General features: G+C 44.3%; 2 protein-coding genes across 2 annotated transcripts; one reads left to right on the plus strand and one right to left on the minus strand.

Annotated features, from left to right (window-relative positions):
* Positions 1-422: 422 nt before the first annotated feature.
* Tyw5 (tRNA-yW synthesizing protein 5) lies at positions 423-18,217 on the minus strand. The gene is made up of 8 exons (XM_038315617.1): positions 17,953-18,217; positions 12,980-13,134; positions 9,024-9,093; positions 6,578-6,622; positions 5,345-5,482; positions 3,362-3,449; positions 2,737-2,853; positions 423-937 (listed from the first exon to the last, which is right to left on the minus strand). Exons 1-8 carry the CDS (start codon positions 18,028-18,030, stop codon positions 681-683), a joined length of 948 nt encoding a protein of 315 aa, XP_038171545.1. The 5' UTR covers positions 18,031-18,217; the 3' UTR covers positions 423-680.
* Positions 18,218-18,312: 95 nt separating this feature from the next.
* On the plus strand, positions 18,313-25,933 carry Maip1 (matrix AAA peptidase interacting protein 1). The gene is made up of 5 exons (XM_038315618.1): positions 18,313-18,782; positions 21,716-21,787; positions 22,024-22,150; positions 23,641-23,788; positions 25,685-25,933. Exons 1-5 carry the CDS (start codon positions 18,354-18,356, stop codon positions 25,761-25,763), a joined length of 855 nt encoding a protein of 284 aa, XP_038171546.1. The 5' UTR covers positions 18,313-18,353; the 3' UTR covers positions 25,764-25,933.
* The last annotated feature ends 444 nt before the right edge of the window (positions 25,934-26,377 follow it).

Below are 26,377 nucleotides of genomic sequence, written 5' to 3' on the forward strand. Positions count from 1 at the left end.
TTGTTAGCATCCTGTAAGCTTTACTAAATATCTAAACCGTTCTGTTCTCTCATACACTTCCTGTCCCTGACGGAAGAACATCCCCCTCGTGTTTAATCTTGCAGCGTGTGACGACTGGCTCACTGACGGACAGGCTAAGCCACTTCAGAGCTTTAAGGCCAAGGGCTTGGTAGGGAATGCTGGAAAGCGGCTTCATGGAAGAAGCCTGTGGATTCCGGCCGGGAGACTCCACTGCATACAAATGAAGACACACAAGGCCCAGCTGCTGCTGGCAATCATCCAGGACCACAAGGACAGCCAGACCCAGGACTATGCCAATCCTGTGGCTCAAAGAGTGGGGTGGGGGTGGGGCGAACAAAGGTTTCTGGTGGACTAATAAATCACTGTGAAAACCAAAGGTCATTCCATCAGCAGACTTCATGTAGTGATTCAAAACAGTTTTTATTAAGTAGGAATTTTACTTCTTTATGTCTTAGAACTAAAGAATGGTTCTACTAAGCACTCTCAGCCTGTACCAAGTAGAAATCAGATATGTATCTCCTTTTATACCACAAATCTGAGACTGATTTATCCAGTTTTTAAAAAAGCATCTTTAAATGTTTATCTTATTATAGTTCTCAAATTCTTGAGCTGATTTTTATTTATTTTTAAATTTTTACTACAGTTAGTTCATTTTTCTTTTACTCCAAGTTCTTGCTGTAGGCTTTGTCTTGAATGCGCAGGACCATTTGGCGTGCGTAGAAGTCCCTGTACTCCTCCGGCAGTTCAGCCAGTGCTTTCAAAGCTCTGTCCAGGATCTGCACAGCTCTGGACGCAGCCACAGGGTCTTTGTTGCCATAGGTGTCTGTCCTGTCGTAGCATTCCGATGGAAGGTGCTTCCAGAAGACATTCACTCCCACTCCAAATGCCTCCGAAGTCACATTATGGAACCATAAAGCTGTACAAAGTTTTTTTTTTTTTAAAACAAAACAAGTTAAAAATAAAACTTACAGTTTAAAAAAACAAACAAACAAATGTCAGTGAAATACCACGACTGCACAGAGCAGGCTCCTGGGGCTTGCATTCCCTGCTTTCCAGTCAGAGTGTCAAGAGCACAGCCCTGCTAAACCCCTTAGGGATTTTCATTGTTCCCAGCTAGCTTGAACGACATAATAAAGTGTATTTGCTCTGCGTTCTCTGATTTGGGGCAGGCTTTTGTGTTACATGTTTACACTTCCTGACGCACACATCATCAGAACATGGATGTCTTTGTACACAGAGCATTTTAGTTATCTGGAGACCACGCCTGGTCCTTTGTGACTCAACTCCAACATCTTCCTGTTCCAAAGGCAATCTGCTCCCCTGACTTAAGGCCTTTGTGACTCAACTCCATACTTGTTCTCAACATCTTCCTGTTCCAAAGGCAATCTGCTCCCATGACTTCAGGTAGCACACACCGTAGCTTCAGGTTCTAGATTCTAAGCCACGTAGATCCAGTCCTTTACCCTAACTATGAAAACCAGAGTCGGCCCTTTGGTGGTGAAGAAACCTGACCACACTCGTTAGCTATTTTTCATTTTCACTAGCAAGCTTACTGTTTTCCACTAACATCTTCACAATGTACACACTATAAGAGTATTAAAGAACACGGCTGTGTAGCAGATGGGGCGCTAACCATGCCAAAGTGTTCAGTCTTATGAAGGAGGGTTTAAATCTTAGAAACGCTTGTTCTAAGAGTGTTCATAGAAAAACAGTAATTTATAAAAGTCGTCTTCAACATTTTGGTTTTAATTAAAAGGTCTTTCAGAATCTTTATTCACTTGTTAATATACCAGAAAAAGGTAACCATTCTGATAAGTAAATCTAAAAATGGAAATCTTGTTTTACATTAAAATATATGCAAATATTTAATTTCCAGATAAAATGAATATAGAGTAAGAGAAAACTACATAGCTCTAATCATGTTCTAAAGACACAAGAAACAAATTTAATTTATGAAATGGCAATGGACTTTAGATAAAGGGGTAGCTGCTGAGAAAAGTGCGGGACTAAGTCAGTGCACCACGGCCCTGACCAGGCCCTGACCAGGCCCCGACTGGACCTGTGAAGGGTGCTGCCCTTGGAGGAGGACAAAGACTAGCAAGGTCGTGGTTCCTGACGCTCACGAAACCTACAATCTACCCTCCAGTATGTCACCTGACTTTCACTGGTTATAGATGTTTCAAAAGTTAATACTATCACTGAATAAATATATAGTTTATGAACTACAAACTTATGAATTACAGCAAATAGAATTCCACAAGGAGCCTTGGTCAATAAACCCCATTACTTAGGATCTTTATAATTTTAAGGTATGCATGTAAATGTTAATTACAGATAATAACTATCACCATAGTTACTAACATGGAAATTTTAGGAGCATCCAAATTAATGTTTGTTTATTGAAACTGTATACAGAAGTTTTCAAATGTTGGTATTATAATATTTTGATATTTAATAAAAATTTATAATCGTCTTAGAAAATATTTACCATTTCTAAAATGCCTACATATTTCAGAAATAAAATGATTTTTAAAAACACCCAGGTAAACCAGATATACGGTCTATTAACACACACGGGACAGCCTCCTACATCCCTAGACAAGACGGCACAGCAATTCACTGTCCTGAAGACAGGAGGCAGCTGTGACCCAACGATCCACCTGCACAGCTAGACAAATACACAGAAGACACACGAGTGTGGTCCAGAGGCCTCACCAGGAATGAAGAGAACATCACCGGCTTCCAGCGAGCACTCATACCTCCGCGCCTTGGGGAAGAGTGGGTACTTATCCAGGTCTGGGCTGTCAATATTCAGCACTTCTGACTTAGAACCTAGTTCCCAAGAGAGATCACATAGATTGAACCGAGTCCGCACTGTTTAAAAAGTAATCACAAATATAAACTTGAAACTTAACTCTTTAATTATTGTATTTATACTGTTAAGAACTAACTATTCTTCTGAAGCCCAAGATAATTTTCAGTGACCATTCTTTATACAAGACAACCAACATCCATCATCCATGCAATACAGTAAAATAATCTGAAACCTTTCTGTGGTTTTCTGAGACAGGGTTTCTCGGCCCTGGCAGTCCTGGAACGCACTCTGTAGACAAGGCTGGCCTAGAACTCACAGAGATCCACCTGCCTCTGCCCTCGAGTGCTGGGATTAAAAGTGAGCACCACCATGCCTTGCCTTGAGACTCATTCTTTCTACTGCCTGTGGTCACTCACACACACATGGAGAACACAGTACCTAATTAGGAAGACATCCTAAAGTGTGGTCTTCCTACATTATTAAAAACAACAGAATAAACTGTAGAAACATAAACTGAAGCCATACCTGATAAATATAAGTAGTGTGCATCTCGCGGACTGAACAGTGTGACCCGCTTCTTCCCTGTTACTTGTATTAGAAAGTTATCCATTACCTAAAGACCAATGAGATTTACATGTGAGCAGTGTCTACAATTCAAGTCAATGGAGCCAACGGCTCTCCAAAGAGTTAACTTCAAACCTCATTCTTTCCTTTTCTCTTTTTTATTGGGAGGGGGTTCACAGGGTCTCACTATGTTACTCAAACTGGACTTGTGATGCTCCTGCCTCAGCTTCTGAGTAGCTGGGATCACAGGCACGCGTCACTGCATGTCAAACCCTATCCCTTCTGTGAAATTCCACCCACATAAAACCCTACAGTCATAATTCAAACCTAATAATGAAAACCTTGTGTTCCATGAACAACTATGTCTTTATTAAGGACATTCCCCCATGTTTCTGAACATGGAAAAGACCAGCATTAGGAAAACAGGAAGTGGAGTAATAGCGTCCATGCACCTGCGCTGCCCTGGGATAAGGTTTGTCTTCTAGGTTATCGAGCTGTGCCCTGGGCCAAGCAGAAAGCACCCCTGCAGCTGCTGCTGACCTCTGCAGACACGTCTGCCCACACGTGGTCATCAACACCGTGACTGTGAGACAGGTCTCCCATGAGGGATTCCCAGAGTGTACTTTCCCGTGAACTGATGCTGACTCTCCTTGAGTACACAGACGGCGCCCTCCCTTGTCCTTGAGTACACAGACGGCACCCTCCCTTGTCCTTGAGTACACAGACGGCGCCCTCCCTTGGTGCAGGCTGTGAACAATGTTACAAGGCAGAGAGGCCGGGAGACACGCACTGAGCAGGATGTGCGCCTGGTCATCATATACTAATTATCAACACTGACACATTTCTTCTTTCAGTACGAAACCTTTACTTAGCAAAATAATTCTGTAATTATAATTACTATTCCTCTGACTCTTTTTCTTTTTTTAAGTTTTCCAAGACAGGGTTTCCTTGTGTAACAGTCCTGGCGGTCCAGGAACTCACTTCCGCCTGCCTCTGCCTCTCAAGTGCTGGGATTAAAGGTGTGTGCCACGACCGCATGGCTCCTCTGATTACTATGTAGTCTATTGTAACTCAAGGTCAAAGGAAGCTACTTAAAATTTAAAGCATAATCAATAACGTTAAAAATACATGAAGCACATTATTTTCTCACCAATCATTCAAGCAGAACTTTTTAAAATATGCTGATTCCATGTTTGTCTCGTCTAATTATAGAGTTACTATACTGAAATCCCCGTAAGTTCTAAATGTCCTAGAAGTATGCACATGCCCTAACAGTTTGGCATGCTGCCACATGCTGGAATTCCTGCCAGCTGGGAGGCAGAAAAAGAAAGATCCGAGGTCAATCCAATCAGTGCTTCAAAATGTTAACTCCTGTTTCAACACAGCAAACGCCTACGGAAACGCAACAGGTTTACAGTTTCCTGTTTCTCCAGCCGCCAACACCAAACTACACACAACAGCACTTAAAATCTGCTGACTGTACTGACAAATAAGTCAGCAGATAAAGCCAACGAGAAGACAGAAGCAAGATGGAAGTCGGTACACCCTGCTCGTGTTCGCTAGGGGTGCATATCCTAAGGCCTTCAGGGACCCCAAATCCTTACTCTAGCAAACCATTCCCCACAGTTTCTTCTGTTCACCTAAGGTCAGGTGTTTGGATGGCAGTCAGGTGTTTCGTTGAGACGCCATGTTCCCACATCTTCCCCCGCTAAACCACGACCCATCTCATAGCTACAGGAAGAACCAGACCACAGAGGAAGATGTAGGACTAGGCTTTGCTCCCAGCCGACACCACGGCAGACGGCTCACTCTCTCAACTCCATGTTCCGCCAGGGCAATGCTCAGGTCTCTAACAGGGCCGGTAAAGCTCAATCTGTGAATGTCAGACCCGCAAAAGCAGCAGATGTCTGACCCTTCCCATTTCTTATTCTGTAATTTACGCACATCGTAGTGAGTCCAGAGCTGCAGGCCAGGTGAACTGATCCGAAAAACACTGGAGAAGAACTGCTCCTCTTTGAAGAACGCAGGGAACCTAATGTCTCCTCCCAGGGAAGGAAACTGCTGTCGGATGTCTGCAACATCCTGCATCAACAGACACACACAAGTATTTAGATTACAAACAGTATCTGGGAAGGATTTCAATGATAGCACTGTTGGCACAATGGTTCCTGGAAGGCACAGCACGTGGGCAGTGAGGACGAAAGAGGCAGATGTCTGTCGAGTGCTGTGAGGCCTGCATCGCTGATGCGACACCACCAGCCCCTCCCCCAGGGCTGCTCAGCCTGTGGCTCAGCACTCCTGTGCAGTCACATCAGAGGTCACAGTACATTCCTAGCAGTAGCGGGGTCAGCACAGCATCAGGAAGGCTGAGAGCCGCGGTTCTAACCTCTCCTGTGAAGGAGAAAGAGACTCAAGTATCACCACTGTCAACTTTAATATAGGTGGTGAGAGTCTGCTGTGTTTTAATAAACCTTGTCTGAAGATCAGAGTGCAGAGCTAAGCACTCTGTGAACTCTGTGAGTCCAAGGCCACCCTGGGCTACTTGAGATTGCTCCAGTCTCAAAGAGAAACAGCCAGGCGGTGGTGGCCCACAGCTTTAATCCCAGCACCAGGGAGGTGGAGCCGGGAAGGGTGGAGAGGAACATAAAGCAGGAAGAGACGGGAGCTGGGTGCAGTCTGAGGATTAGTAAGGACAGGATGGCCTTTCAGTCTGAGCACCGGCAGAAGATGAACTCCCCAGCAGCAGGCTGTACTGGTTCTCTGACCCTAGTATTTGACTTCAGGCTTTTATTATTAACACCAATAAGAATCTGTGCTACAAATACCTTCACTATCACAGATGGTCCCACTTTCAGCAAGATTCACAGAATGCATACCTAATCTAGCCTTATGAATTTGCCTCTGAATACCCATAAAGGCTCACCCAGTGAGTCTTCAGGACTCTCAGGTAAGTACTGATTTAGCTGCACAGCAGCAGGGACTCTTACAGAGCAGAAATTAGATGACTGAGAGTCTACAGTCCCGAGTGACTAAAGGTTCCTCGGCCAGGGGCACACATCATTAAAGAAGCCAAAGAAGATGGAATGGGTTATGTATCCAATAATATAAACTTTACAGCGGCAGTGTGAAGATGCTCACGGACTTTGTGAGTAACCGCTTTAAATCCACAATTCTTACCTTCCTCGGGTCTTCTCCAAGTGACCGCAAGTAGTATTTTTCATCCTAAATATCCCAAAGAATAGCATCAATATTCATTAAAAAACAGTGAGAGATAAGAGATGGAGTAAATCTTAAAACAGGGCCGAGTTAAGTCATGTAAAAAGTTCAGTTATCGTACTCTTCCTGCTGATGCTCCCTGGTGGCCACATAAAGGAACATCTTTCCATGTTGCTCATGACTGGAGCCAGCACACAAAAAATTCTAAAGGCAGCACAACCGCACATGAAGCCTCCAATTAACCGGTACTTCAATGTACGCTGTCTTAACATTTGGTAAACCGAATGTGAAATCCAACAAACAACTTCTTAATACAACTAAGAAATGAGATAAAAAAAAAAAAAAACAAAAAAAAACCTCATCCTTTAGCACATTAAAAACAAAAAACCAGGGAGACTGTATTACACCAGACCATGCCTGGCCCCAGCAACCGGCATTCTCCCACCACATCCTTAGGGTCAACTCATGCATGATTTAGAAATGCATCATTTATAAGAGCGAAATTACATACGAAGTTTTAAAGCTATCACTTACACTTCTGACGACCTGAGCAGCTAAAAAAGAGAACGGGATAAGACTGGTCACTGCAGGGCTGGGGCCCGCGACACCCAGTGCTGTGTGCACTTCCCAGACAGAGAACTGAGACCTAGCAGGTCAAGTGTGCACGCACACTGCAGAGCGCTGCCTTCCAGAAACCAACGCAGACTGCTCTAAGTTTTATATCTCAGTTAATCTCAGAATAAGCTGCCAGTCTGCACTCACAAATTAAGAGCCTAGCTGTTTTCACATTCTTGGTGCCACACTGAAACGATCCTTTAGCTAGACTTCAAAGCACGTTCTTCAAAATCTGAACTGTCACTCAGCGAAGAGGCACTGCTAGCCGCTTCATCAAGAAAGGGCTCTTTGCTTATCTGCAAAGAATGCATCTAACTCGGGTTCACCTCAGCATCTGACGCAGGGGTCACACTCTTCACACTGGACAGACCAAAGCAACAACCAAAGAAGATGGAAAGCGGTCAAGAAGCTGACCCCTCTAATGGACAATGTTCGCTCAGGGTTCCGTGAACTGGCAGACCATCAGGTGTGTATAGCTGTGTCTGATGGACGCGCACACACACTTTCCTCCCCAAGGCTGAGTCTATCTCACTCTCAGCTCTTCATATGGCTTAACTGAGAGCCCATGCTGCTCTGTTTACGTGTACTTCATAACTTTCCGATTTAACCGCTGCCTGTCTTACTGCACATTTCATGGCTACTGACTTATGTCATTCATTAACTTTTGATGGGAAAAATCCATAAGAGTAAGGAATGTATACTTCCAAAGAATGGCTGCAGTATCGAGGAATAACTAATGAAAATCAGTTTTAGGAGACGTTCTAATTATGGTCAGACTAGAAGTCAACAGTGTTGCTTCTCAGGATGGCTGTCTACCTTGCTTTCTGAGATAAGCCCACCCATCTGGCTATGCTGGCTGACCAGTGAGCCCAAGGACCCTTTTGTCTCTGCCTCCCCAGCACTAAAATTACTGCAGGTATATGCCAGGATGCCCAGCATTTTTACATATGTGCTGGGGACAAACGTGCAAATACTTTACCAACAGACACACCACTCCAGCGCTAATGTAAGTAACATGAAACAGCTATTTATGCGTAAGCCCTAATTAATGCCCTAATGAGGGTCTTTAAACTCAACTACTTACACAGATAAAAGAAACAATACTGATAACAATACAATATAGAAATTTTAATGTAAGCTACGGAAATAAAGTTTTCTGTTAACATTTGAATCTAGTGTACAACACCAGAGTACTTCCAAAGGAAGTAGGATCGATGACTCTGTGTAAGGCACACCGCAAGTAGAGATTATTCTAGTCAGGTAATCCTTACAAAACCTTAAAAAATAAGTAGTTTTTAATCTTCATGTAGAAATAAGAATATTAAGCAAAAATAATTTAGCCAAGGTGTGTGAGCTAATGAGGAGCAGAGCTACATCCTGTAGAATATCCAACCAAAGTTTATGAAGGGCCAACAAGATTGGAGCTCTTGTACATATGGTAATTTTAAGACCTTTTGTACAAAACAAGCTGGTGGTTCTTTACGAGGAAGTCCATTTAGGACCTGACACCTGGGAAGACGGCTCGGCTGATAAAACGCCGTGTAAACCCGAGGGTCTGAGTTCAGCATCCAGCAGCCACATAAAAACAGCGGCATGCGGCAGCATGTACCTAAAATCCCCGTACTGGGGACAGACAAGGACACCCTAGAGCTTGCTGGTCAGCCAGTCTTCCAGGTTCCAAGAGCTCTGTCCTCAAAGAAAAAAAAAAAGGCAGCTACCCAGTGCCAACCTCTGCCCCCTCCCCCACACAATCCATTTAGTATAGGTCTATTAAGGTTTCTTAAAACATTACCTCTGAAATAAAGAATTCTTTATGCGTTTCTTCGGCTGCTCTCTGGACCAACTTGTTAAATGGTAAAGTTCTGAAATAAACATAACAGAATCCTGAGACATAACAACATACAACCAGCAATGCCGTCATGATACACGCAGGCTTGGCGCAGTTGGGCGCCATGTGCTTTGAAGTACCCAGCTTTTAGTATAATCTATGTCGACAGAATTCTGAATATTCAAAATTCATTTAGAGGTATATAAATTTGACCTGTTACCTGAAAATTTAGACTTAAAGACTTTAAATTTATGGCTCAGATGGCTCTTCAAAGGTCAACATCCTTCTTTACAAGTCACCAAGAGATGCTGCCATGGTATTAGGTACTGGGCTGAAGAGCAGGATCAGCGTATAAGAGCACTTGGTCCTCCTGAGGACAACGTGCACTCAGTTCCCAGCAGCCATGTGTGGCTCAAACTGTCCATAACTCCGGTTTCAGAGGATCTGATGCCCTCTTCTGGCCTCCATGGGCACCGGACACACATGCAGGCAACTCATCCACATACAATCAAAGTCAAGTCAAAAAGTAAAATACACGAACTCTGAGGTTCTGACTGCCACCTATCTTTATGTGCCAGGGCCAAATAAATCTGGTCAGTGGGACAACCACAGCCTCACACTAGTAACGAGGAGTAGTGAGATTCTGGTAAATACACTCCAGCCCCCACTGGTGCCTGTCACCTCAGCACAGACGGGGCAGTACTCTCCCACCTCCTGCTCTCCCTGCCATCATATGGCTTCTGGAGAAAATGGTTGAACATTCTAGAAACAATGTTTGCTTCCATTACCACACTCTTCAAGTTAGAGAGCTATCCTTGCTCTACTCATCTGAGTAACTAAGAGCACTTCCTACACGGAACTCAGGGGCGCAAGACGCTACCGTATCAGTAGCACGACAGGGAAATGCTCCCAAGCTTGTCCTCCAGTCCCTCACTGGGAACTTGTTCGTCTCATCACCAATGACGTGTAGGGGAGGAGAGGGAGAACTATGAACTCTCCTCCTGGAGGAGCTGACCTTGGGCTAGCTAACTTCCCCTAGAAACACAGGGAGTACGGGTGAAGGTTTAATGTTAGCGAAGACCCCAGCCTCAGTTTACTGGACGAGAAAGTGGTTTTCCTGGGTACAACATGTGAATAGGCCCTGTGGCCTACCAATACCAATATCAATATCAATACCAATATCAATACCAAAATGTGAATAGGTCCTGTAGCCTACCAATAATATCAATATCAATATTAATATCAACATGTGAATAGGCCCTGTGGCCTACCAAGCCACTAGCTTTGGGGTCACTGACCTAAGCTGGGGTTGTTTCAGTACCACCTCCAGTCTTGTTCTGTTGTAACTAATCTGTCGCTGGTTGTCAAAAATGGCTCTTGAATCACACAATTCACTGATAACATTCTCCCAATATGCTGTTTTTAGCCTCGTATTCCATCACACTCCGGAGAGCGGCTTTTGTGAGTGTGACTGTCAACCTGAACGGAGGCTGTTGTAGGGCTGGTGCAGAGAACGCAGGAAGGAACCAGTCCACTATGTACTGAGACCCACGCAGGGCCCTGTCTCGTCTCTGCTCCAGCCTCTGGTCTAGCGTCCAGCAAGCTTCTCGTCACTTTCCTACTCAAGGCTCCTACCAAAGGCTCACTACACACACACATCATTCAGACCTGGAGGCTGCTGTGCCCACAGCTACCGGTGTAGCTGCTGAAAGGCCCACACTTAGCTTCTAGGAAGAACAATGAATGCTTGTAACTTCTTCCCCAAAGCAGCACCGACTAGTGACCCTGCAAGAGCAAGATAAAGCAGCTCCGTGCAAGGTCGGGCGTCTGTCTGCCCACAACCTGCCCTACCCAGCAGCTGGGAACTTCCTCAGCCTTGGGCTTGCTCTGTCCTGCCTGTTCTGAGCAGAAGGTCTTCTATTACAATGCCTCTTCTCAGGACCAGCACACAAATAGTGAGACAGTATCAAAGACTCTCATGGATTCTGGGACGAACAAATTTGAATATACACCCTGGGTTTTATCATTTTAAACCGCACGATCTTAGACAAATTGTTTAATATTTTAAATTTAATTAAAAATTATTACATGCATTTATTTGTGTGTGGGGGCCTGATTGTGGGTGTGTGTGGAGGTCACAGGACAACTTGCAGGATCTGGTACTTCTACCACGTGTCCAGGGCATTGGACTCAGGTCACTGAAGTGACAACATGCACTTCATCCTCTGAGCCAGCTCATGAGCCCCAAGTTACATTTTTAAAAACCTTCATTTCTCATCTGTAAAATCACTATAAGCAGTATCTACATTAGACTATCTTATAGTTTAAATGAGGAAGATAACTTAGTGTTGGCACAGGACCTCGGACATGGACGACAGCGGCAATGCACCTTTGGCAACATACATTAAAACACCACCACTACCACCCCTGAATTTATCGCTCAGGGGTCTGTTTCTGGAATGGCTGTTTTCCTGGAGAGGCAGTGAGAAGGGGGTGAGAACAGAATTAGGTGCTGCAGTGAGTGGAGTCTCCAGCTTAGCTCACAGGGTGCTCCTGCTGAGAGCATCCTGGCTGAGGAAGGGTCAGTCAGGGGCAGCACACAAGGATGCTAAAGCTACTTAGTTCAGGCGCGACCCTTCTAGACAGCTGAGAAAGGATAAGAACAATCAGAACCGTCGTGATTTCATATCAATACGTGTTATGGGCATGTTATCTGCAAATATCTCTAGATTAAATCCCTCCTGTCCTACTGCTTAGTAAATGCTAAAACAAAACAGAACAAATTAAATTTACTTTCATCCTTGTGCAAAAATATTTTTTCCTGTTTTTAGTAGCTCTAATGAAAGGCTTTGCAGAAGCTGCAATAGAAATTATTACATAATATATGTGTTTTAAAAGCAAGTTTTGAAAAGTTTAGACGACATGAGAAAACATCCGAGCCATTCAAGACGAAGTTTCGACCCCCGCTTGCGATGGCCTTGGTCTGGAGTATGGCGACCCTGGCCGCAGGCTGAGAAACACTCGGCCCCCAGTACTTTCTTCCACTTTCCTGAGAAACACTCGGCCCCCGGTACTTTCTTCCACTTTCCTGACTGACTAAAAAGTGCAAAGCTCTGACAGGTGGAAAAACTTACGGCAATTAAGCTCAATCTGTGGCCTGTTCAGTAACCCGAAACTACAATGGTGAGCGCTCGGCTGGAAACGGAGAAATGCTTTGGCGTTTACTACACAGGCTTGGACAGCACTGGTGAGAGAGGAATGGCCCCGACACCCTCTCCCCCCAGTGTAGCTCATCTCTAACGGAATCTGTGAACAGTGGGGTCTTTCAATAGATTTAATTTGCTGGGAACTGCACAGGCTCAGAATGTGAAAGTTGTTTGTTTCTTAATCTACCATTTCTAATGACTCTCGCGGGAATAAACAGCACAGTGAAATCTGCAGGATGGCATCTACAGCTTTCACACGTAGACGTTCAGCGGCCGATTCACCTGCTACAGAGTGCACAGCATACAACCAGATGGAGCCACGGCACTCGAAGCTCAGCATGGATTTAAACGCTACTAAAAGGAAGAGGGTGAGAGGCAGAAAGAGACGCCACCCTGAGACAACGTCCTGCACTGGGCAGTAAAGACTTTAGAGGCCACCTAACTCCAAGAATAGAAATTCCCTGTTCCTTGACCCCACAGGCTCCAGGGCGCACACTGTATGAAAAGAGGAAGACTGGAAATGTCTCTGTATGGTTACGTGAACTCAGAATTCTTGTCTTTTCAGCCACTCATTAAAAAGCAGTAAGCTATTCCATGATTACATAAACTGGATTAAAGATGAGATGCAGAATGGTCTTATATAATGATGTAAAAATATTTTCAAAGGTTTAAAAAAGGTATTTGTGTCCCCGGAGTAACCTCAGAAGAAAATACCTATACACAAAGTTCTTACTAATGAAGTCCATCTGTGCGACGGCAGCCACGTGAACCTTCACCTCTTTTGTTCCCCCAGCTTGGCTCAGGTAATCCACGGTCCATCTGCTTGTACAGGGCCCCAAGTCGAGTCCTTCCAACACAAGAGGCTTCCTCTATAAGGAAGGGAAAAACACAACTGTAAGAATGGGGGGGGGGGGGAGTTCCACGGGGGCTGCCTTGGAGTCAGAGGGTAGCTCTGAGCTGAGCAGAAGGAGCTCTGACTGAAAGCATCAGGTGACTCAGACACGCAGATCACCTGATCATACACCCAGAACAAACCTAAGGTCAGGAAAACAAGCATTGTCAGCAGATAAATTCAAATATTAAATATTTTCATGTCATTTATGGCAAAATGTAATTAAATTTTACTTTGTAGCTTTTAATTTTGCTATCACTTAGCACTTCTGAAAACAATGCACGAACGTAAGAGCTTCCATCTGCTAACTACCCGACTCTTCAGTGTGCAGCCCGCCTGTGCTATCAGCTGCTGTCTACCTGACTCTTCAGTGTGCAGCCCGCCTGTGCTATCAGCTGCTAACTCACTGTTCTTCTGAACCACTTCACAGTGAAATTGTTAATATCATGTCCTCATCTCTAAAACTGAAGCATGTTTTCTGAAAACGGGCTATTCTCTTCCAGAGCAATTACCCAAGATGCATCTCACGCTGACGTTATTACATAACCACCACACATGTTTAGGTCTCACAATCATCTCCTCCCCTTCCCTGACCCAGAACTCAGACTGAGAAGCACTCGAATTCAGGGATCACAGCTCCTCCCGTCTGGCTCATCAGCTTTCTTTGTCTTCTTTGCCCTTAATATTTAGGAGCACAGAAGCCAATTATTTTGTTGGAGTCCCTTGGATTTGGGTTCATCTAGTTTCTTCATGGTTAGATTGTAGGTTATGCAATCTGAGCAAGGACTGTCCCAGAAAGGAATGGAGGAGTCCCCCAGGGCACGTGACATTCTGCCTAACATCTACTCAGTGTCTCTTGCCTCCAAGTTTACTGGTATAATTTTAATGCTTAAATTATCATAGATTTGACCAGTGGGTCTCTTTGGATTGGTTCCTGTGACTTTTAAAACTAAGCACCTCCTTATTTTATAACAAAATAAAACAATCCAGGTATCTTTTTCATTGTCCCTGCCCGGCCCTGCAATCCATCATTTCTTTAAGAAACTCCAGCTTCTCTGAAGTGAGAACTTTTCTTTTGGCATTTTAATTATGTGTATAGTGTATTTTTATTACATGTATCTACCCGAAAGGGGCTCTTTTCGTGTTGTATCGTAACTTCTGCCTTCTCAACAGTAAGAGCTTGTAAGGGCACGTGTATACCCTCCAAATACATACATCTAGACACGCAATCACATATCTTTATCTCTCATCATCTACATACATGTACATATACATAAACTTAATATATTATGAATAATTCATGCATCAAGGTTAAATCTAGCCTTTATTGTTTGTATCTTTTTGTTCAACAATGAAAAACTTATTTCCCATCATCGATATTTAATCATTGCAAAACTCAGACTGTTTTTTCTCAGAAAACAGTTTCAGAACTGCTATTTCACAGGGCTATAAGTAATTCACCCCATAAAGCAACCAAACAGGCTCACTTGTTACTTATTTCCTTTCTTTCCTTTTTTTTTTCTTCCTGAGACAGGGTTTCTGTGTAGCCTTGGTGGCCCCTGGAACTCACTCTGTAGACCAGGCTGGCCTCAAACTCAGATAAGCCTGCCCCTAAAGGCACGTGCTGCCAACCATCCAGCTATTTCTACTTTAGGGTAATTTTGTTTTTAAATCATTTATCACTTCTGTTGAATTTTTGTTTTTGTTTTGAGGCAGAGTCTCACTAAGTAGCCATGGCTAGCCTAGAACTCACTATGTAGACCAAGTTGGCCACAAACTCACAGAGATGTCTCTTCCCAGCCCGGTAACTGCTTTTTTTTTTTTTATTACTTTAGAATGTAAATATTAATCTGATTCCCCTCAAAGCCAGCTATATCACCAAATTCTTCCAGCACATACTCACTCATTCTCTAAAGACAGCCGATTAATTACTTTCTTCCTTCCTTTCTTCTTTTTTTTTTTCTTTTCAGTTTTTCGAGACAAGGTTTCTCTCTGTAGCACTGGTTGTCCCAGAACTCACCCTGTAGACCAGGCTGGCCCCAAACTCAGAGATCTGCCTGCCTTTGCCTCCCAAATGCTTAAAGACTTGTACAACCATTGCCTGTATTTCTTTTATTTGAAGTGCCCCCAAACACACATTTGCTTTCTCCTCCCCATCTCCCAAAAGACTACATTTTCCTTTTAAAAGTCTAAAAACATATACTTTGAAAATTATTGCTATCAGTTCCCACATTATTCTTTTTTATTGCTTCAAAGAGTATCAAAGAGTAAATGAGCAAAATGTCTCTAATTTCCCTCTCTGTAGGGGCCCATAGAAGTGGGTCCACTTGCCTTGCTCCAGAGTCAGACTTTCAAGGTTACTGACAAGAAGTCTGACTTAAGGTGTGGCTACAAACAAGACACCTTGACCTAGGGTCTGTTCCTGCTCCTTCAAGGCTGTGACAGGTTTGACCGACAGAGTAGGGGCCTACAGGATGCTTGGTCTAAGGCGTGGTCGCTAACGGCTTATCCTGCTTAGACAACAGAAAGCTAACTCAGGAAACAATCGCTCTGTGTTTCAGGTATCGAAGCAGATAATCACTCTGTCCTTTGTGTCACGGGAAAGCATCTTCTGCCTTCTTCCCCTTCTGGATTGGGGTATATACGCATATGGAAAATAAACACGGATGAACTCAGTATTCACCGGGTCGCCCTCCTGAGTAGAGCCTCCCGGTTCTGTTCCTTTTCTTTCCTATCTCTCTTCCGCCTATCTAATATTTCTAATCCACACACCCCCACCATGGAACGTGTGAACGCCCTCGAGGCTGGACCCTGACATCTCTCATGTATACTTAGTTTACTTCTGATAATAATATAATAGAATCCTGTAAGTATTATCATATATTTAGAGAAATATCCGCTAAGTAAATTCCTAAATAAGAAATTGTTTGGTTAAAATTAAACTCAGTGGGACACTACACACAGCCATGAAGCAGGAGGGAGACGTGTGGATGACATTGCAACAGGACAGGAGTGAAAGGGGACAAAATTCATTGTGTCATGTATAAAGCTGTCAAGGAATACAGATAAATAAATTTTAAGAATTGCTGAGTTATAAAGTAAACATGTAGCATGTGAGCTGTACCAACAGTTTAATCACTTGGTACAAATCACTTGGCTGCTATTCTAATACATCCCCACCAAGGGGAAATTATGTCTTTAATCTTAGGCAATATAGGTGGCAAGAATTAGTATCTCAGTGCAGGAGTGAGCAACCCTGCCTGGTTCGCAGACATAAATGTTGATTTAAAAACCACTGTGGCCGGGCGGTGGCGGCGCACGCCTTTAATCCCAGCACTCGGGAGGCAGAGGCAGGCGGATCTCTGTGAGTTCGAGACCAGCCTGGTCTACAAGAGCTAGTTCCAGGACAGGCTCCAAAGCCACAGAGAAACTCTGTCTCGAAAAACCAAAAAATAAAAATAAAATAAAAACCACTGTGTTTTTCTGTCAGTTCGTTTGGTTCTGCCTCAAACACGCTGTAACTGAGGCTAGGCAGAAAGCCGGGGGAAACAATGGGGGACCTCCGCCCTGCAGGCTGAAATCTCCCACAGCTAGACTGGCACTGTGGAGCACACCTTTAATCCCAGCACTGGGAAGGCAGAGGCAGGTGGATTTCTCTGAGTTCGAGGCCAGCCTGGTCTACAGAGTTAGTTGCAGGACAGCCCGGGCTACACAGAGAAATCCTGTCTTGAAACCTCCCACCAAAAAAAAAAAAAAAAAAAAAAAAAAAAAAAAAAAAAAAATCCAGCACAAAAATAAAATTCGCTGGGAGGTTGCCTCCATGAAGACAGTATTCCTTTTTATAAGGAAATACGTCAAATAAAAATATTATAGCAACAAATCATGTCTAAGGCCAAAGCATATATAACCAGGTATGGCTTTTCTCCTCTCCCAAACCTGTAAACCAGCTATTTTCTAGGATAGTAAAAGGCAGGCCTTAACCTCCGTGTGCAACCTTAGTGACACACGGTTTTACCCGATAAGACTATATCATCGAAGCATCTCTCTGTTGAAGCAAACTTAAATTCTGCCTCGTATGGACTCGATCAGAAACCCTTCACTAGAGTGCCGTCAGGAATTCTGTCTTCTGAGCAGAGAGCTCTAAAGGGTGCACACACTGCGGGCTGGTCCAGCCGCACGCAGCAGCTGGGATCTCCAGATCCCACGACACTGCCACCAACAACCTTAGAGACCTTTCCCCTTCGAATATTCGCCAGAATCCTTACTGGTTTTCCTGAAACTTGGACTATCTTGCAACGTCCTGCTTTTTCTTTCTTTCTTTCTTTTTTTTTTTTTTTTAAAAAAAACTACCTTCTGCTAGTTTTTTTCTTCTTTGAAAGCTACTGCTAGTTTTTCTTTTTTCTTTTCTTTCTTTCTTTTTTTTTTTTTTTTTTTTTTTTTAAGGCTAAAGGGCTTATTAAGCCTTAATCACGATCCAAGTTAAAACCAAAGACCTGTGCCAGAGGAAACGTCCGGGAAGATTCCCATTGGTTTCCCTGCTGCCCATCTCTCATTGGATTGAAATGTTGCGCTTCAAAAAAAATTTATTATCTCGAAATAGAGAATGAGAGGACCGGGGAGGCGGGGAGAGGATCCTATGGTAAACTTTAGGAAACCCCATAGAAGAGAAGCAACCGAGGCCGGAAAAGCCACACACTCGGCGCGCCGCGGCCGTCCGCCGTCTCCGCGCTCCACACAGGGGTCGCAGGAGAGCCGACGGGAGCCCCGGTAGATGTTCCCGCCGCGGGCTCCTCACCTGCGGGTAGAGATGCTCCAAGAACTGCTCCCGAGAGACGCCCCGAAGCCGGGGTACCGGAAGACGCTGCTCCGCCATGCTGGGCCCGGGCTGGTTTCCCGAGGCGGACGTGTCCGTGCGCGAGTGATCCTCCCGGAAACACAACCCCGCGAGAAAAGGGCCGCCAAGATGACGGACGCCAGAGGGCGGCTGGTTCGCAGCGCGGGGCGGGGAGCCCGAGGCCGGCTGCCTGGGTTGGCTGCTGTTTGGGCGGCGTGTGACACAGACGCGATGGGCAGACTCACCAGTGGCGGCAGCTGCAGGTGCCCTTGGCTCCCTTTCCCCCCCGGCACCGCGGAGCCGGTTTCCCTCCGGCCTCCTTTCGGGATTGCACAGGCGTGCAGAGGTGAAAGGTCACAGACATGGCGCTGGCCGCCCGTCTCCTGCCTCTGCCCGGCCGGGCCGCCCGACTCCGGACTCTCGGCGCCGCCGAGGTGAGGCTGTCGCTGGCTGAGTTTTGCTGCCTGTGCCGCCGCCGCCTGGGCTCAAGCGCGGCCGCGATCCCTCGCTGCACTTGGGTCCTGTCGAGCCCGGCGCTGCGCTCCTGGGGCCCCCGGAGGCCGCTGCTCCGCCGGGCCGAGCTCCCTCCGTCCCTCGCTTCCTTCCCCGCCGCTCCCAGCCGCAGCTACAGCACCGAGGAGCAGCCCCAGCAGCGCCAGAAAACCAGGATGATCATTCTGGGCTTCTCCAACCCCATCAACTGGGTCCGGACTCGAATTTACTCCTTCCTTATCTGGGCCTATTTCGACAAGGACTTCAGCATCGTTGAGTTCTCGGAGGGGGCGAAGCAGGTTGGTTGGCTTCCCCTGACCTGGGCGCTTCATGCGTTTCCGCTCTGACATGCTCAAGATTTTAGCTGTGAACAACTTCGTGGCAGCCCGAGTTACCAAACGATGGTAGGGACCCAGACGCTGAAGGTTTCAGCCTCTTCTTGACGCTAATAAGCAGCTAGGTGTGTTTGCGTGGTCGTCAAGAAGGAGGGGCTCAGTTAAGTTTGAATCCAGACTGTGTGTGTGCGTGCGTCTTTCAAGGACGGAAGGATATTTTAATTTTCCCTTCAGCTTTCTTGGTCAATGCCTGGCATTTCAGAGAACTATTGACTGATAACAAAGGCAGAAGTCATAGTTTATCCCCCAGTTCATATTGCCAAAGACCAAAAATCATTAAGCATAATTTAATAACACTGACTATAATTAACTATATGCTGGTACTTATAGTTTACTTCTGACCTATTTCAGATTTTCTTCCATCTCGTGGCCATAGATACCCAATGCCCATGTGATATGTTAGTTATAAATTAGTGTTTTCAACTTCCTGTAATCAGTGTCAGCGTTAACTTTAGTGTCCTTGAATCTGCTCTTGGCTAGTACGTGTGTTTACACAAAAAATTAAAAAGCCAGCTTGAGTAATAGTGCCCACCTCAACATTTGGATGAAGGGTACAGTTGCTAGTCGATGTGCTGTGTCCGTTGTGCACGTAGAGGAAAATTGGCGTGATCGTACGCTCTGCAGTGCCCACATGAGAGTCTACCTGGTTGTCCGGGCACGACTGCACTAGTGCATGCGTGTGTCAGGGATGGACATCCTCATATAACATACAATTGAAAGGCCCTCTTGTCTAATCCTCTTTTAGACATGATGAAATCAGGTTTTAGAAAGGTTAAATTTAGTGTGCTTGTCACCACACTGAAAGGGCTCACTGGTTAAAGAACACAGGCCACTTTTCCAGAGATCCTAGGTTCCATTCCCAGCACCCACGTGGCAGCTCACAACTGTCTGTAACTCTGGCTCCAGGGAATCTCACCCTATCCTCCAGCCTCAGAAGATACACTGTGCTCACGTGGTACAAAGACGTACATGCAGGCAAAGTACTCACACACATAAAATAATAAATTTCTAAGAAATAATAAAAAGCAGCCTTGGAACTCCAGGGTCATCAGCAGTTTTAATGGGTAACATATAATCTAGGCAAGTGTTTATCATGAGATAAGGAAATACATATTCTAATGCACCCACTAGTTGTCCTTACATTAAAATAACTTTGTCTTCCTAACTACCGTTGAGCCATGCACTGTTTCTTAGAGCTTTCTTGTACAGTCGTTCAGTGCTTTCAATGAAAAAGAAGGCTGTTTGCAGAAATACCTTGAGGTAGACATTCCCATGTCACTCAGATCTTGCCAGGGTAGCCTCATGATTATTAATGTTTAGGGCCGTTTTCTCCGGTGTGATTTTGAGCACACAAACTAGAGATGAGAGTTCTGCATGGTGATGATAGTCCCTTTTGTCCGTAGTTCCAGTCATATTACAAGTGAGAGCTTACCAAGCGTTATAAGACCTCTGACCCTGAGGACCTCCTAGACCTTGTGTCTTTGTACACTGCATTTTCTGGGCATCATGCGCATTGGTTGTAGTAATTTACTGAGTGTTACAACAGAGGACCACAGACTACATAGCTTAAGCAGAAGTGTTTCAGTATCTCAGCAGCAGAAGCTGTGCCCGCTCCCGAGCCCCTGCGTGTGTTTTTGTCCCAGCATCGCTACACATTTCCTCCTGTCGTGGATACCAGTGGTCCTGGCTTAGGACCCTCATTTTTTTATCCAGTCATATCTTTAAGGGGTTGTCTCCAGAAGGAGTCACAATCCCAGGGAGAATTCTGGGCTTCAGCATGAGCGTGACAGGGAGGACAGCTGAACCAGTAATACTATATGGTGCTTCTCATACCCACTCTTCTTGCCCTCTGGTAATTCCTGAAATTGTCCTCTCGGCAGACCGAGGACTCCTGCAGTACAAGCAAAATCAGAAGGCGCCAACTCCCTCATTGCCCGGAGTGTCCAGAGTGTGCTTTCTCTTCCCACCTTAGATCAAGACCTCAGACTTGAGGCTGAGGTTCCCTGGTGGAGATGAGCGACTGGTTCTTCTCTCCCCCTTCCCCTAACCTATGTTATATCTCGCCCAGGGGTTCTGTCTGTCAATCCGCTCTCTAAACTTCCAGTACAGCCTAGACTCTATAGAGTGCCCACTTTCTCACCATTGTCTATCAGTAACTGAGAGGTAGATCATAGTTACTCTTACATCATCATTTTAAAAAAACGCAGTAGTTTTTAATTGAGATATCTACTATATATATGCCACACCCTGTCCTTTCCCAGGACATAAAAATGGGTTCATAATTAGTAGTTGACTGAGGTTTTCTGTCCTGTCTGGTCCTACAGCTGTTTACATTAGTTATAAACTGATTGGCCCAGTAGCTCAGGTTTCTTCTTAATTAATTCTTATAACTTATACGAGCCCATAATCTTTGTCTGAGTTAGGCACGTGGTTTGGTACCTTATTTGGCGAGGCAGTCACATCTTGCTTTCTCTGCATCTGGGTTGCTACTGCAGATGAAACTTCCCTCTTCCCAGAATTCTCATTGCCCCGCCTCTACTTCCTGCCTGGCTACTGGCCAGTCAGCATTTATTTAAAATACAAGTGACAGGGTACAGACCATTGTCCCGCAGCAGTAGTGAGCTCATTTGCAGCTATTTATGTGGCCAGGCCATCTGAAAAATAGTCAACTTCCAATAGCAGCCAGACCCAGCGTATTGCAGTAGTTACCACAGAGCAAGTCTTTGCTACAGTAATCACTTTTATGTATGTTGTGTGGTATTTTATATGATGTATGTTGTGTGGTATTTTATATGATCTTTTGAAGTAATTGTCATCTTTATCCTTTTTTTTTCAAGGCTTTTGCTCATGTATCTAAGTTGCTGTCACAGTGTAAATTTGATCTGTTGGAAGAACTTGTAACCAAAGAGGTAAAGTTTCCTTTTAATTTAAAAAGTGTCTGATTCTTGCAATAGAATGATACAAACATAGTCTCACTTACGTTCTGTCAGTAATTACCGAGTTGAATAACTTTTATTCTTGGGGATGAGTAGATAAGGCAGAATATTTTAAAATAGGATGTGGAGAATTCCATGATAAATACCACTTTTTAAAATGCTCTAAAAACTTAAATGGATAAACTTCTGGTTTTCTTTCTTCGACTCAGGTGCTTCAGGTATTAAAAGAAAAGGTCACCTCACTGTCTGATAACCGTAAAAGTGCACTTGCTGCCGATGTCGATGATATTGTCTACACGTCAACAGGAGACATCTCTATCTACTATGATGAGAAAGGTAACTCTGGCCGAGGCAACTTTATGATCGTTAATTGTTCAAGTAAACCAAAACAGTGAGTGCCCCAGGACAGAGGAGTTAGGTCTGTGTGAGCAGACACTGTAGCCCTTCAAAGCCTGTACCACTTTTCTAGTTTGTAGAACCAACCATGTGTACATAATAAATGAAGAAATAGGAGTTTTAAAAGAAAGAAAAACTATACCATATTTGCTGTTTAAATACCTAACTCTGGAAAGAGTTGGTGCCTGGTAGCGGTTTTGGCTAGATCTCTGCCTGGTTACTACTGTTTATTATACAGTAGGAAAGCCCAGGGCCAGTTGTGATGGGCTCACACCTTTAATCCCAGCAGAGGTGGGAGGATCTCTGTGTAGAAAGCCAGGCAGGATTACATAGACCCTATCTCAAAAACAAAAAAAGAGAATTCTCACATATGTTGATGAAAATAGTTTGTTTAGAATAGGCTGCCACAGCCAGGCGGCGACGCACACCTTTAATCCCAGTACCCAGGTGGCAGAGGCAGGTGGATCTTTGTGAGTTCAAGGCAAGCCTGGTTTACAAGAGCTAGTTCCAGGACATGCACCAAAGTTATAAAGAAACCCTGTCTCAAAACCAAAAAAACAGGTTGCTCCATGTTTCAAATAAAAATATTTATATATTGGATTTCCAAAAGTGTAGAAAACACCTGAGTATTTTACATTTCTAGCTGTGTGTTATAAGGAAGGAATAAAGTATAAAAGAAAATCAAATAGTATCAGAAGGTAAAGACAGATAGGAAGGTTATAAAATTCCCAGATTGAGTTAGGCAACAGTGGCAAAGCTGGAAGAACTTTGGTGGTTATCTGGTTCTCTTCCTTTTCCAGTACGTGAATTTTCCAATAGAACACCGAAAAGTTCATCAACTCATCGGTCCATTTACAGATTTCCTATGTATGCATCCCAAGGCAGGCACACGGAGGGATAACCTCTGCTCATACCCTTTCAGGCAGTGCCAGCACAGACCTTTAATAGATAAAGTCACATGCAGTTGATTGGAAGTACGCGTAAAGGTGTCTCACGTACTAACATTTCAGATTCCGTGTTAGCACCCTTGTTGTTAACCGAGTTACACATATTCTGTGAGACATGGTGCAGCAGAGTCAAAGAACAGAGGCCTTTCTGTCGGGACAGCACTGTAGATGTGGGGTAGGGGCAGGCATTTGCCTTAAGATCCCTTTAGTTTTAGGAAGTGGTGTGAGTTGAGAATGATCCGTGTGCTTCACTCAGTAAAGCACGTGATTAGCGGACAGTAGATTGGCTATTGAGACGCAGAGAGGACAGAGATCTAAGGCAGTTTTTGGAAAAGAAAATGGCATTTATTCACACATCTTACATTATCTGGAAGATGCACAAAGGCTGATCTGCCTGTTTCTGATTTTGTTACGGATACGAAGTTGATAGATTATTCTGATTTGTATGTGTGCTTGTGTGTGTGTGTGTGTTTTCTCTCTAAGGAAGGAAGTTCGTTAACATCCTGATGTGCTTTTGGTATCTGACTAGTGCCGACATCCCCAGTGAGTCTTTAAGTGGAGCCAGTGTGTTCCAGGTGAAGCTGGGGGATCAGAACGTGGAGACTAAACAGCTGCTTAGCGCCAGCTACGAGTAAGTACGGCCGTGCGTTCTGTTTTCACTGTGCAGAAAATGGGAGGCGGTGGCAAAGCAGGGAGAAAGGGGTTAGAATGTGACAAGCTCTTTATGAGGAAAATCTGAGTAGAAATAGGGTTTTTACAATCAGAAAATGGTAGCATTTCAGTGGGCTTGGTGATTCCGATTTTTATCCTAGCCCTCAGGCTAGCCAGGGCTACACAGTAAGGCCCTGTTTCTAAAGAAAAACAGCCTGCCATCGCTGGCTTCAGACAGCCATTGCTTTTGCCTATGATGCGCTGAGTTACGAAGCTCAGCCCTGGGGCTTCCTCTGCCTCACCTGCATCAGGTCGGGTCTCGGACAGGAGCATCCGTTCCCAGAATGGCTTCGTCTGTCATGTGTGGCATCTCTCTGGCGTCTGTTCTCTGGGACTTTCGCAGCTTGGCTTGCGGCTTTAGTTTAACCATTCGCCTGGTGCCTGGTTGCCAAGAGGAAACCTGGAAACTGATGAGCCCACACGCAGACTAAAGCAACAGTATTTCGCTATACTGTGCTGTCTGTCATCACAGGATTTATCTCAGGCCGCATTTTGAAGACAGTGAATGGCAAGGTCACATTGCAGAGCTGTGTGGGGTGAAACACAAGATGCTGCCATCTTTAGAGATTCGGGTCTGCCATAGTTGGCACACTCATTCAGAAGACATTTTCAGAGCCTTTCACGTGCTGAGTGAAGGGACGCTCTTAAAGAGATTGAGAAGAAACATTGTTCTGTAATATTTGCAAAGGTGAGCAGCTAGAGCAAGTCAGTGGAGACACACTTCATTAAGAGAATGCTGTGTTAGTTGCCAGGCATATATAAATCTGTCCTAAAGTAACAGAGCAAATGCCAAAAATGTCCCGGGAAGAGAAATAGAAGTTAATCTCCTCATGTTTCTCTTGTCTAAAAGCTTTCTGTTTGTGTCTGCTTCTCTGTTTGGAGACAGGTTCCTGCCTAGTCCGAGCTCACTCTGTAGCCCAGGCCAATCTCGAGCTCACAGGTCCACCTGCCTCTGTCTCCCAAGTGCTGGGATTAAAGGCGTGCACCATCACGTAGAGCCTGAGAAATGCTTGCTGTTATTTTATGCTTTGATTATAATTATCCAGTATATTTTCTGGATATTAAATACTTGTTTATTTTAAATCTATTAATCACCTCTTTTAAAATGCCTGTTTATAATTAAGATCTGTGTCATCAGTACTAAATTTCGTCTCTTGTAATATTCCTTATAAGACCAGTGTGGCTCAAAACTGCTAAGACCGAGGCCTGGAGAGATGGTTCTGTGGTCAGGGCACACACTGCTTGTGCAGAGGACCCAGGTTCAGGTCCTGGCCTCACAACCACATGTGGTCCACTCCGGGGAGCTGATGTCTCTGGCCTCCGTGAGCACCCTCATCAACATGCACACGCTTACACACAGACACATACACACATAATTCAGAATAAAAATAAATCTTTTTAAGCCTGATGCTTTAAAGGTTGATTTACTGTATAGGAACTGAACCAAATTCCACTATTTTTCACTAAATTGAAAACAGTGTGGGTTAAAGAGTCTTTTCCTGTATGCTGATATTTAAAGTGAGTTTGCATACCCAGAGTCCAGTTTGCTTCTGCTCATTTTAGCATGTACTTTAGTGAGTATTTAATAACAAGATCCAAATTTCTGTCAGGGCTAGTGGGTGTTGAATATAGAACAGACCTTTAGAAAAACGGGAATTAAGACTGTACCTCAGTACTATGGGATCGTTCTGACTAAATTAAGAGTAAACATTTTAATTGTGACTTACCATTAACCATTAACTTCTTTTTATATACTGCTTTTAATTCATGCTTGCGAGTTGATGGAAGATCACAGTATTTGTTCTCTTTTTCCTAGATTTCAGAGGGAATTCACACAGGGAGTAAAGCCTGACTGGACGATTGCACGGATTGAACACTCGAAGCTGCTGGAATAAGCTTTCTGGAAAAAAAATCAGGGCGTGAACTCTTAATAATTGCTGTGGAAACTAAAGAAGAGATGTTTCTGGATCATTTGATTTTCACTTAATTAAGTCTGTGGATTACTTTTGTATTTGGAAATATTTCTTGCAGTATATTGACATGATGCAATAAAGCATTTTCCACAGATTGGTAGTGTTCTTTAAAGGGGGTCAAAGTAAAACACAGAACCGCAGCACCACATTGTTGATGTGTGTTTTATATGTACATATGTCACAGACCGATTTTATAAACATGAGTTATTGGAACTTACATGTCTCTGAATTAACAATCCAGGTTTCTGTAAGATTTTAGGTCTAATCCCTATCTAGATAGACTGGATAGAGCTCTAACAGCTTGACCTCCGTAGAGGAAATGGAACCAGCCCAGTTGTCCACCCACACGAGTACATGAAGAGAATGCGGTACATACACACGAGTATGTGAAGAGAACATGGTACATACACACAGTGGGATTTTATTCAGCTGTAACGAAGAATGAATTCACGGCACTTGCGAGAAAATGAAGGGAACTGGACATCATTGTCTCGTGAAATAAGACTCAGATTTAAAAAAAAAAAAAACGCATCTTT

This window comes from Arvicola amphibius, chromosome 18 (assembly GCF_903992535.2).
Source record: "Arvicola amphibius chromosome 18, mArvAmp1.2, whole genome shotgun sequence".
In the NCBI taxonomy this organism is placed as follows: domain Eukaryota; kingdom Metazoa; phylum Chordata; class Mammalia; order Rodentia; family Cricetidae; genus Arvicola; species Arvicola amphibius.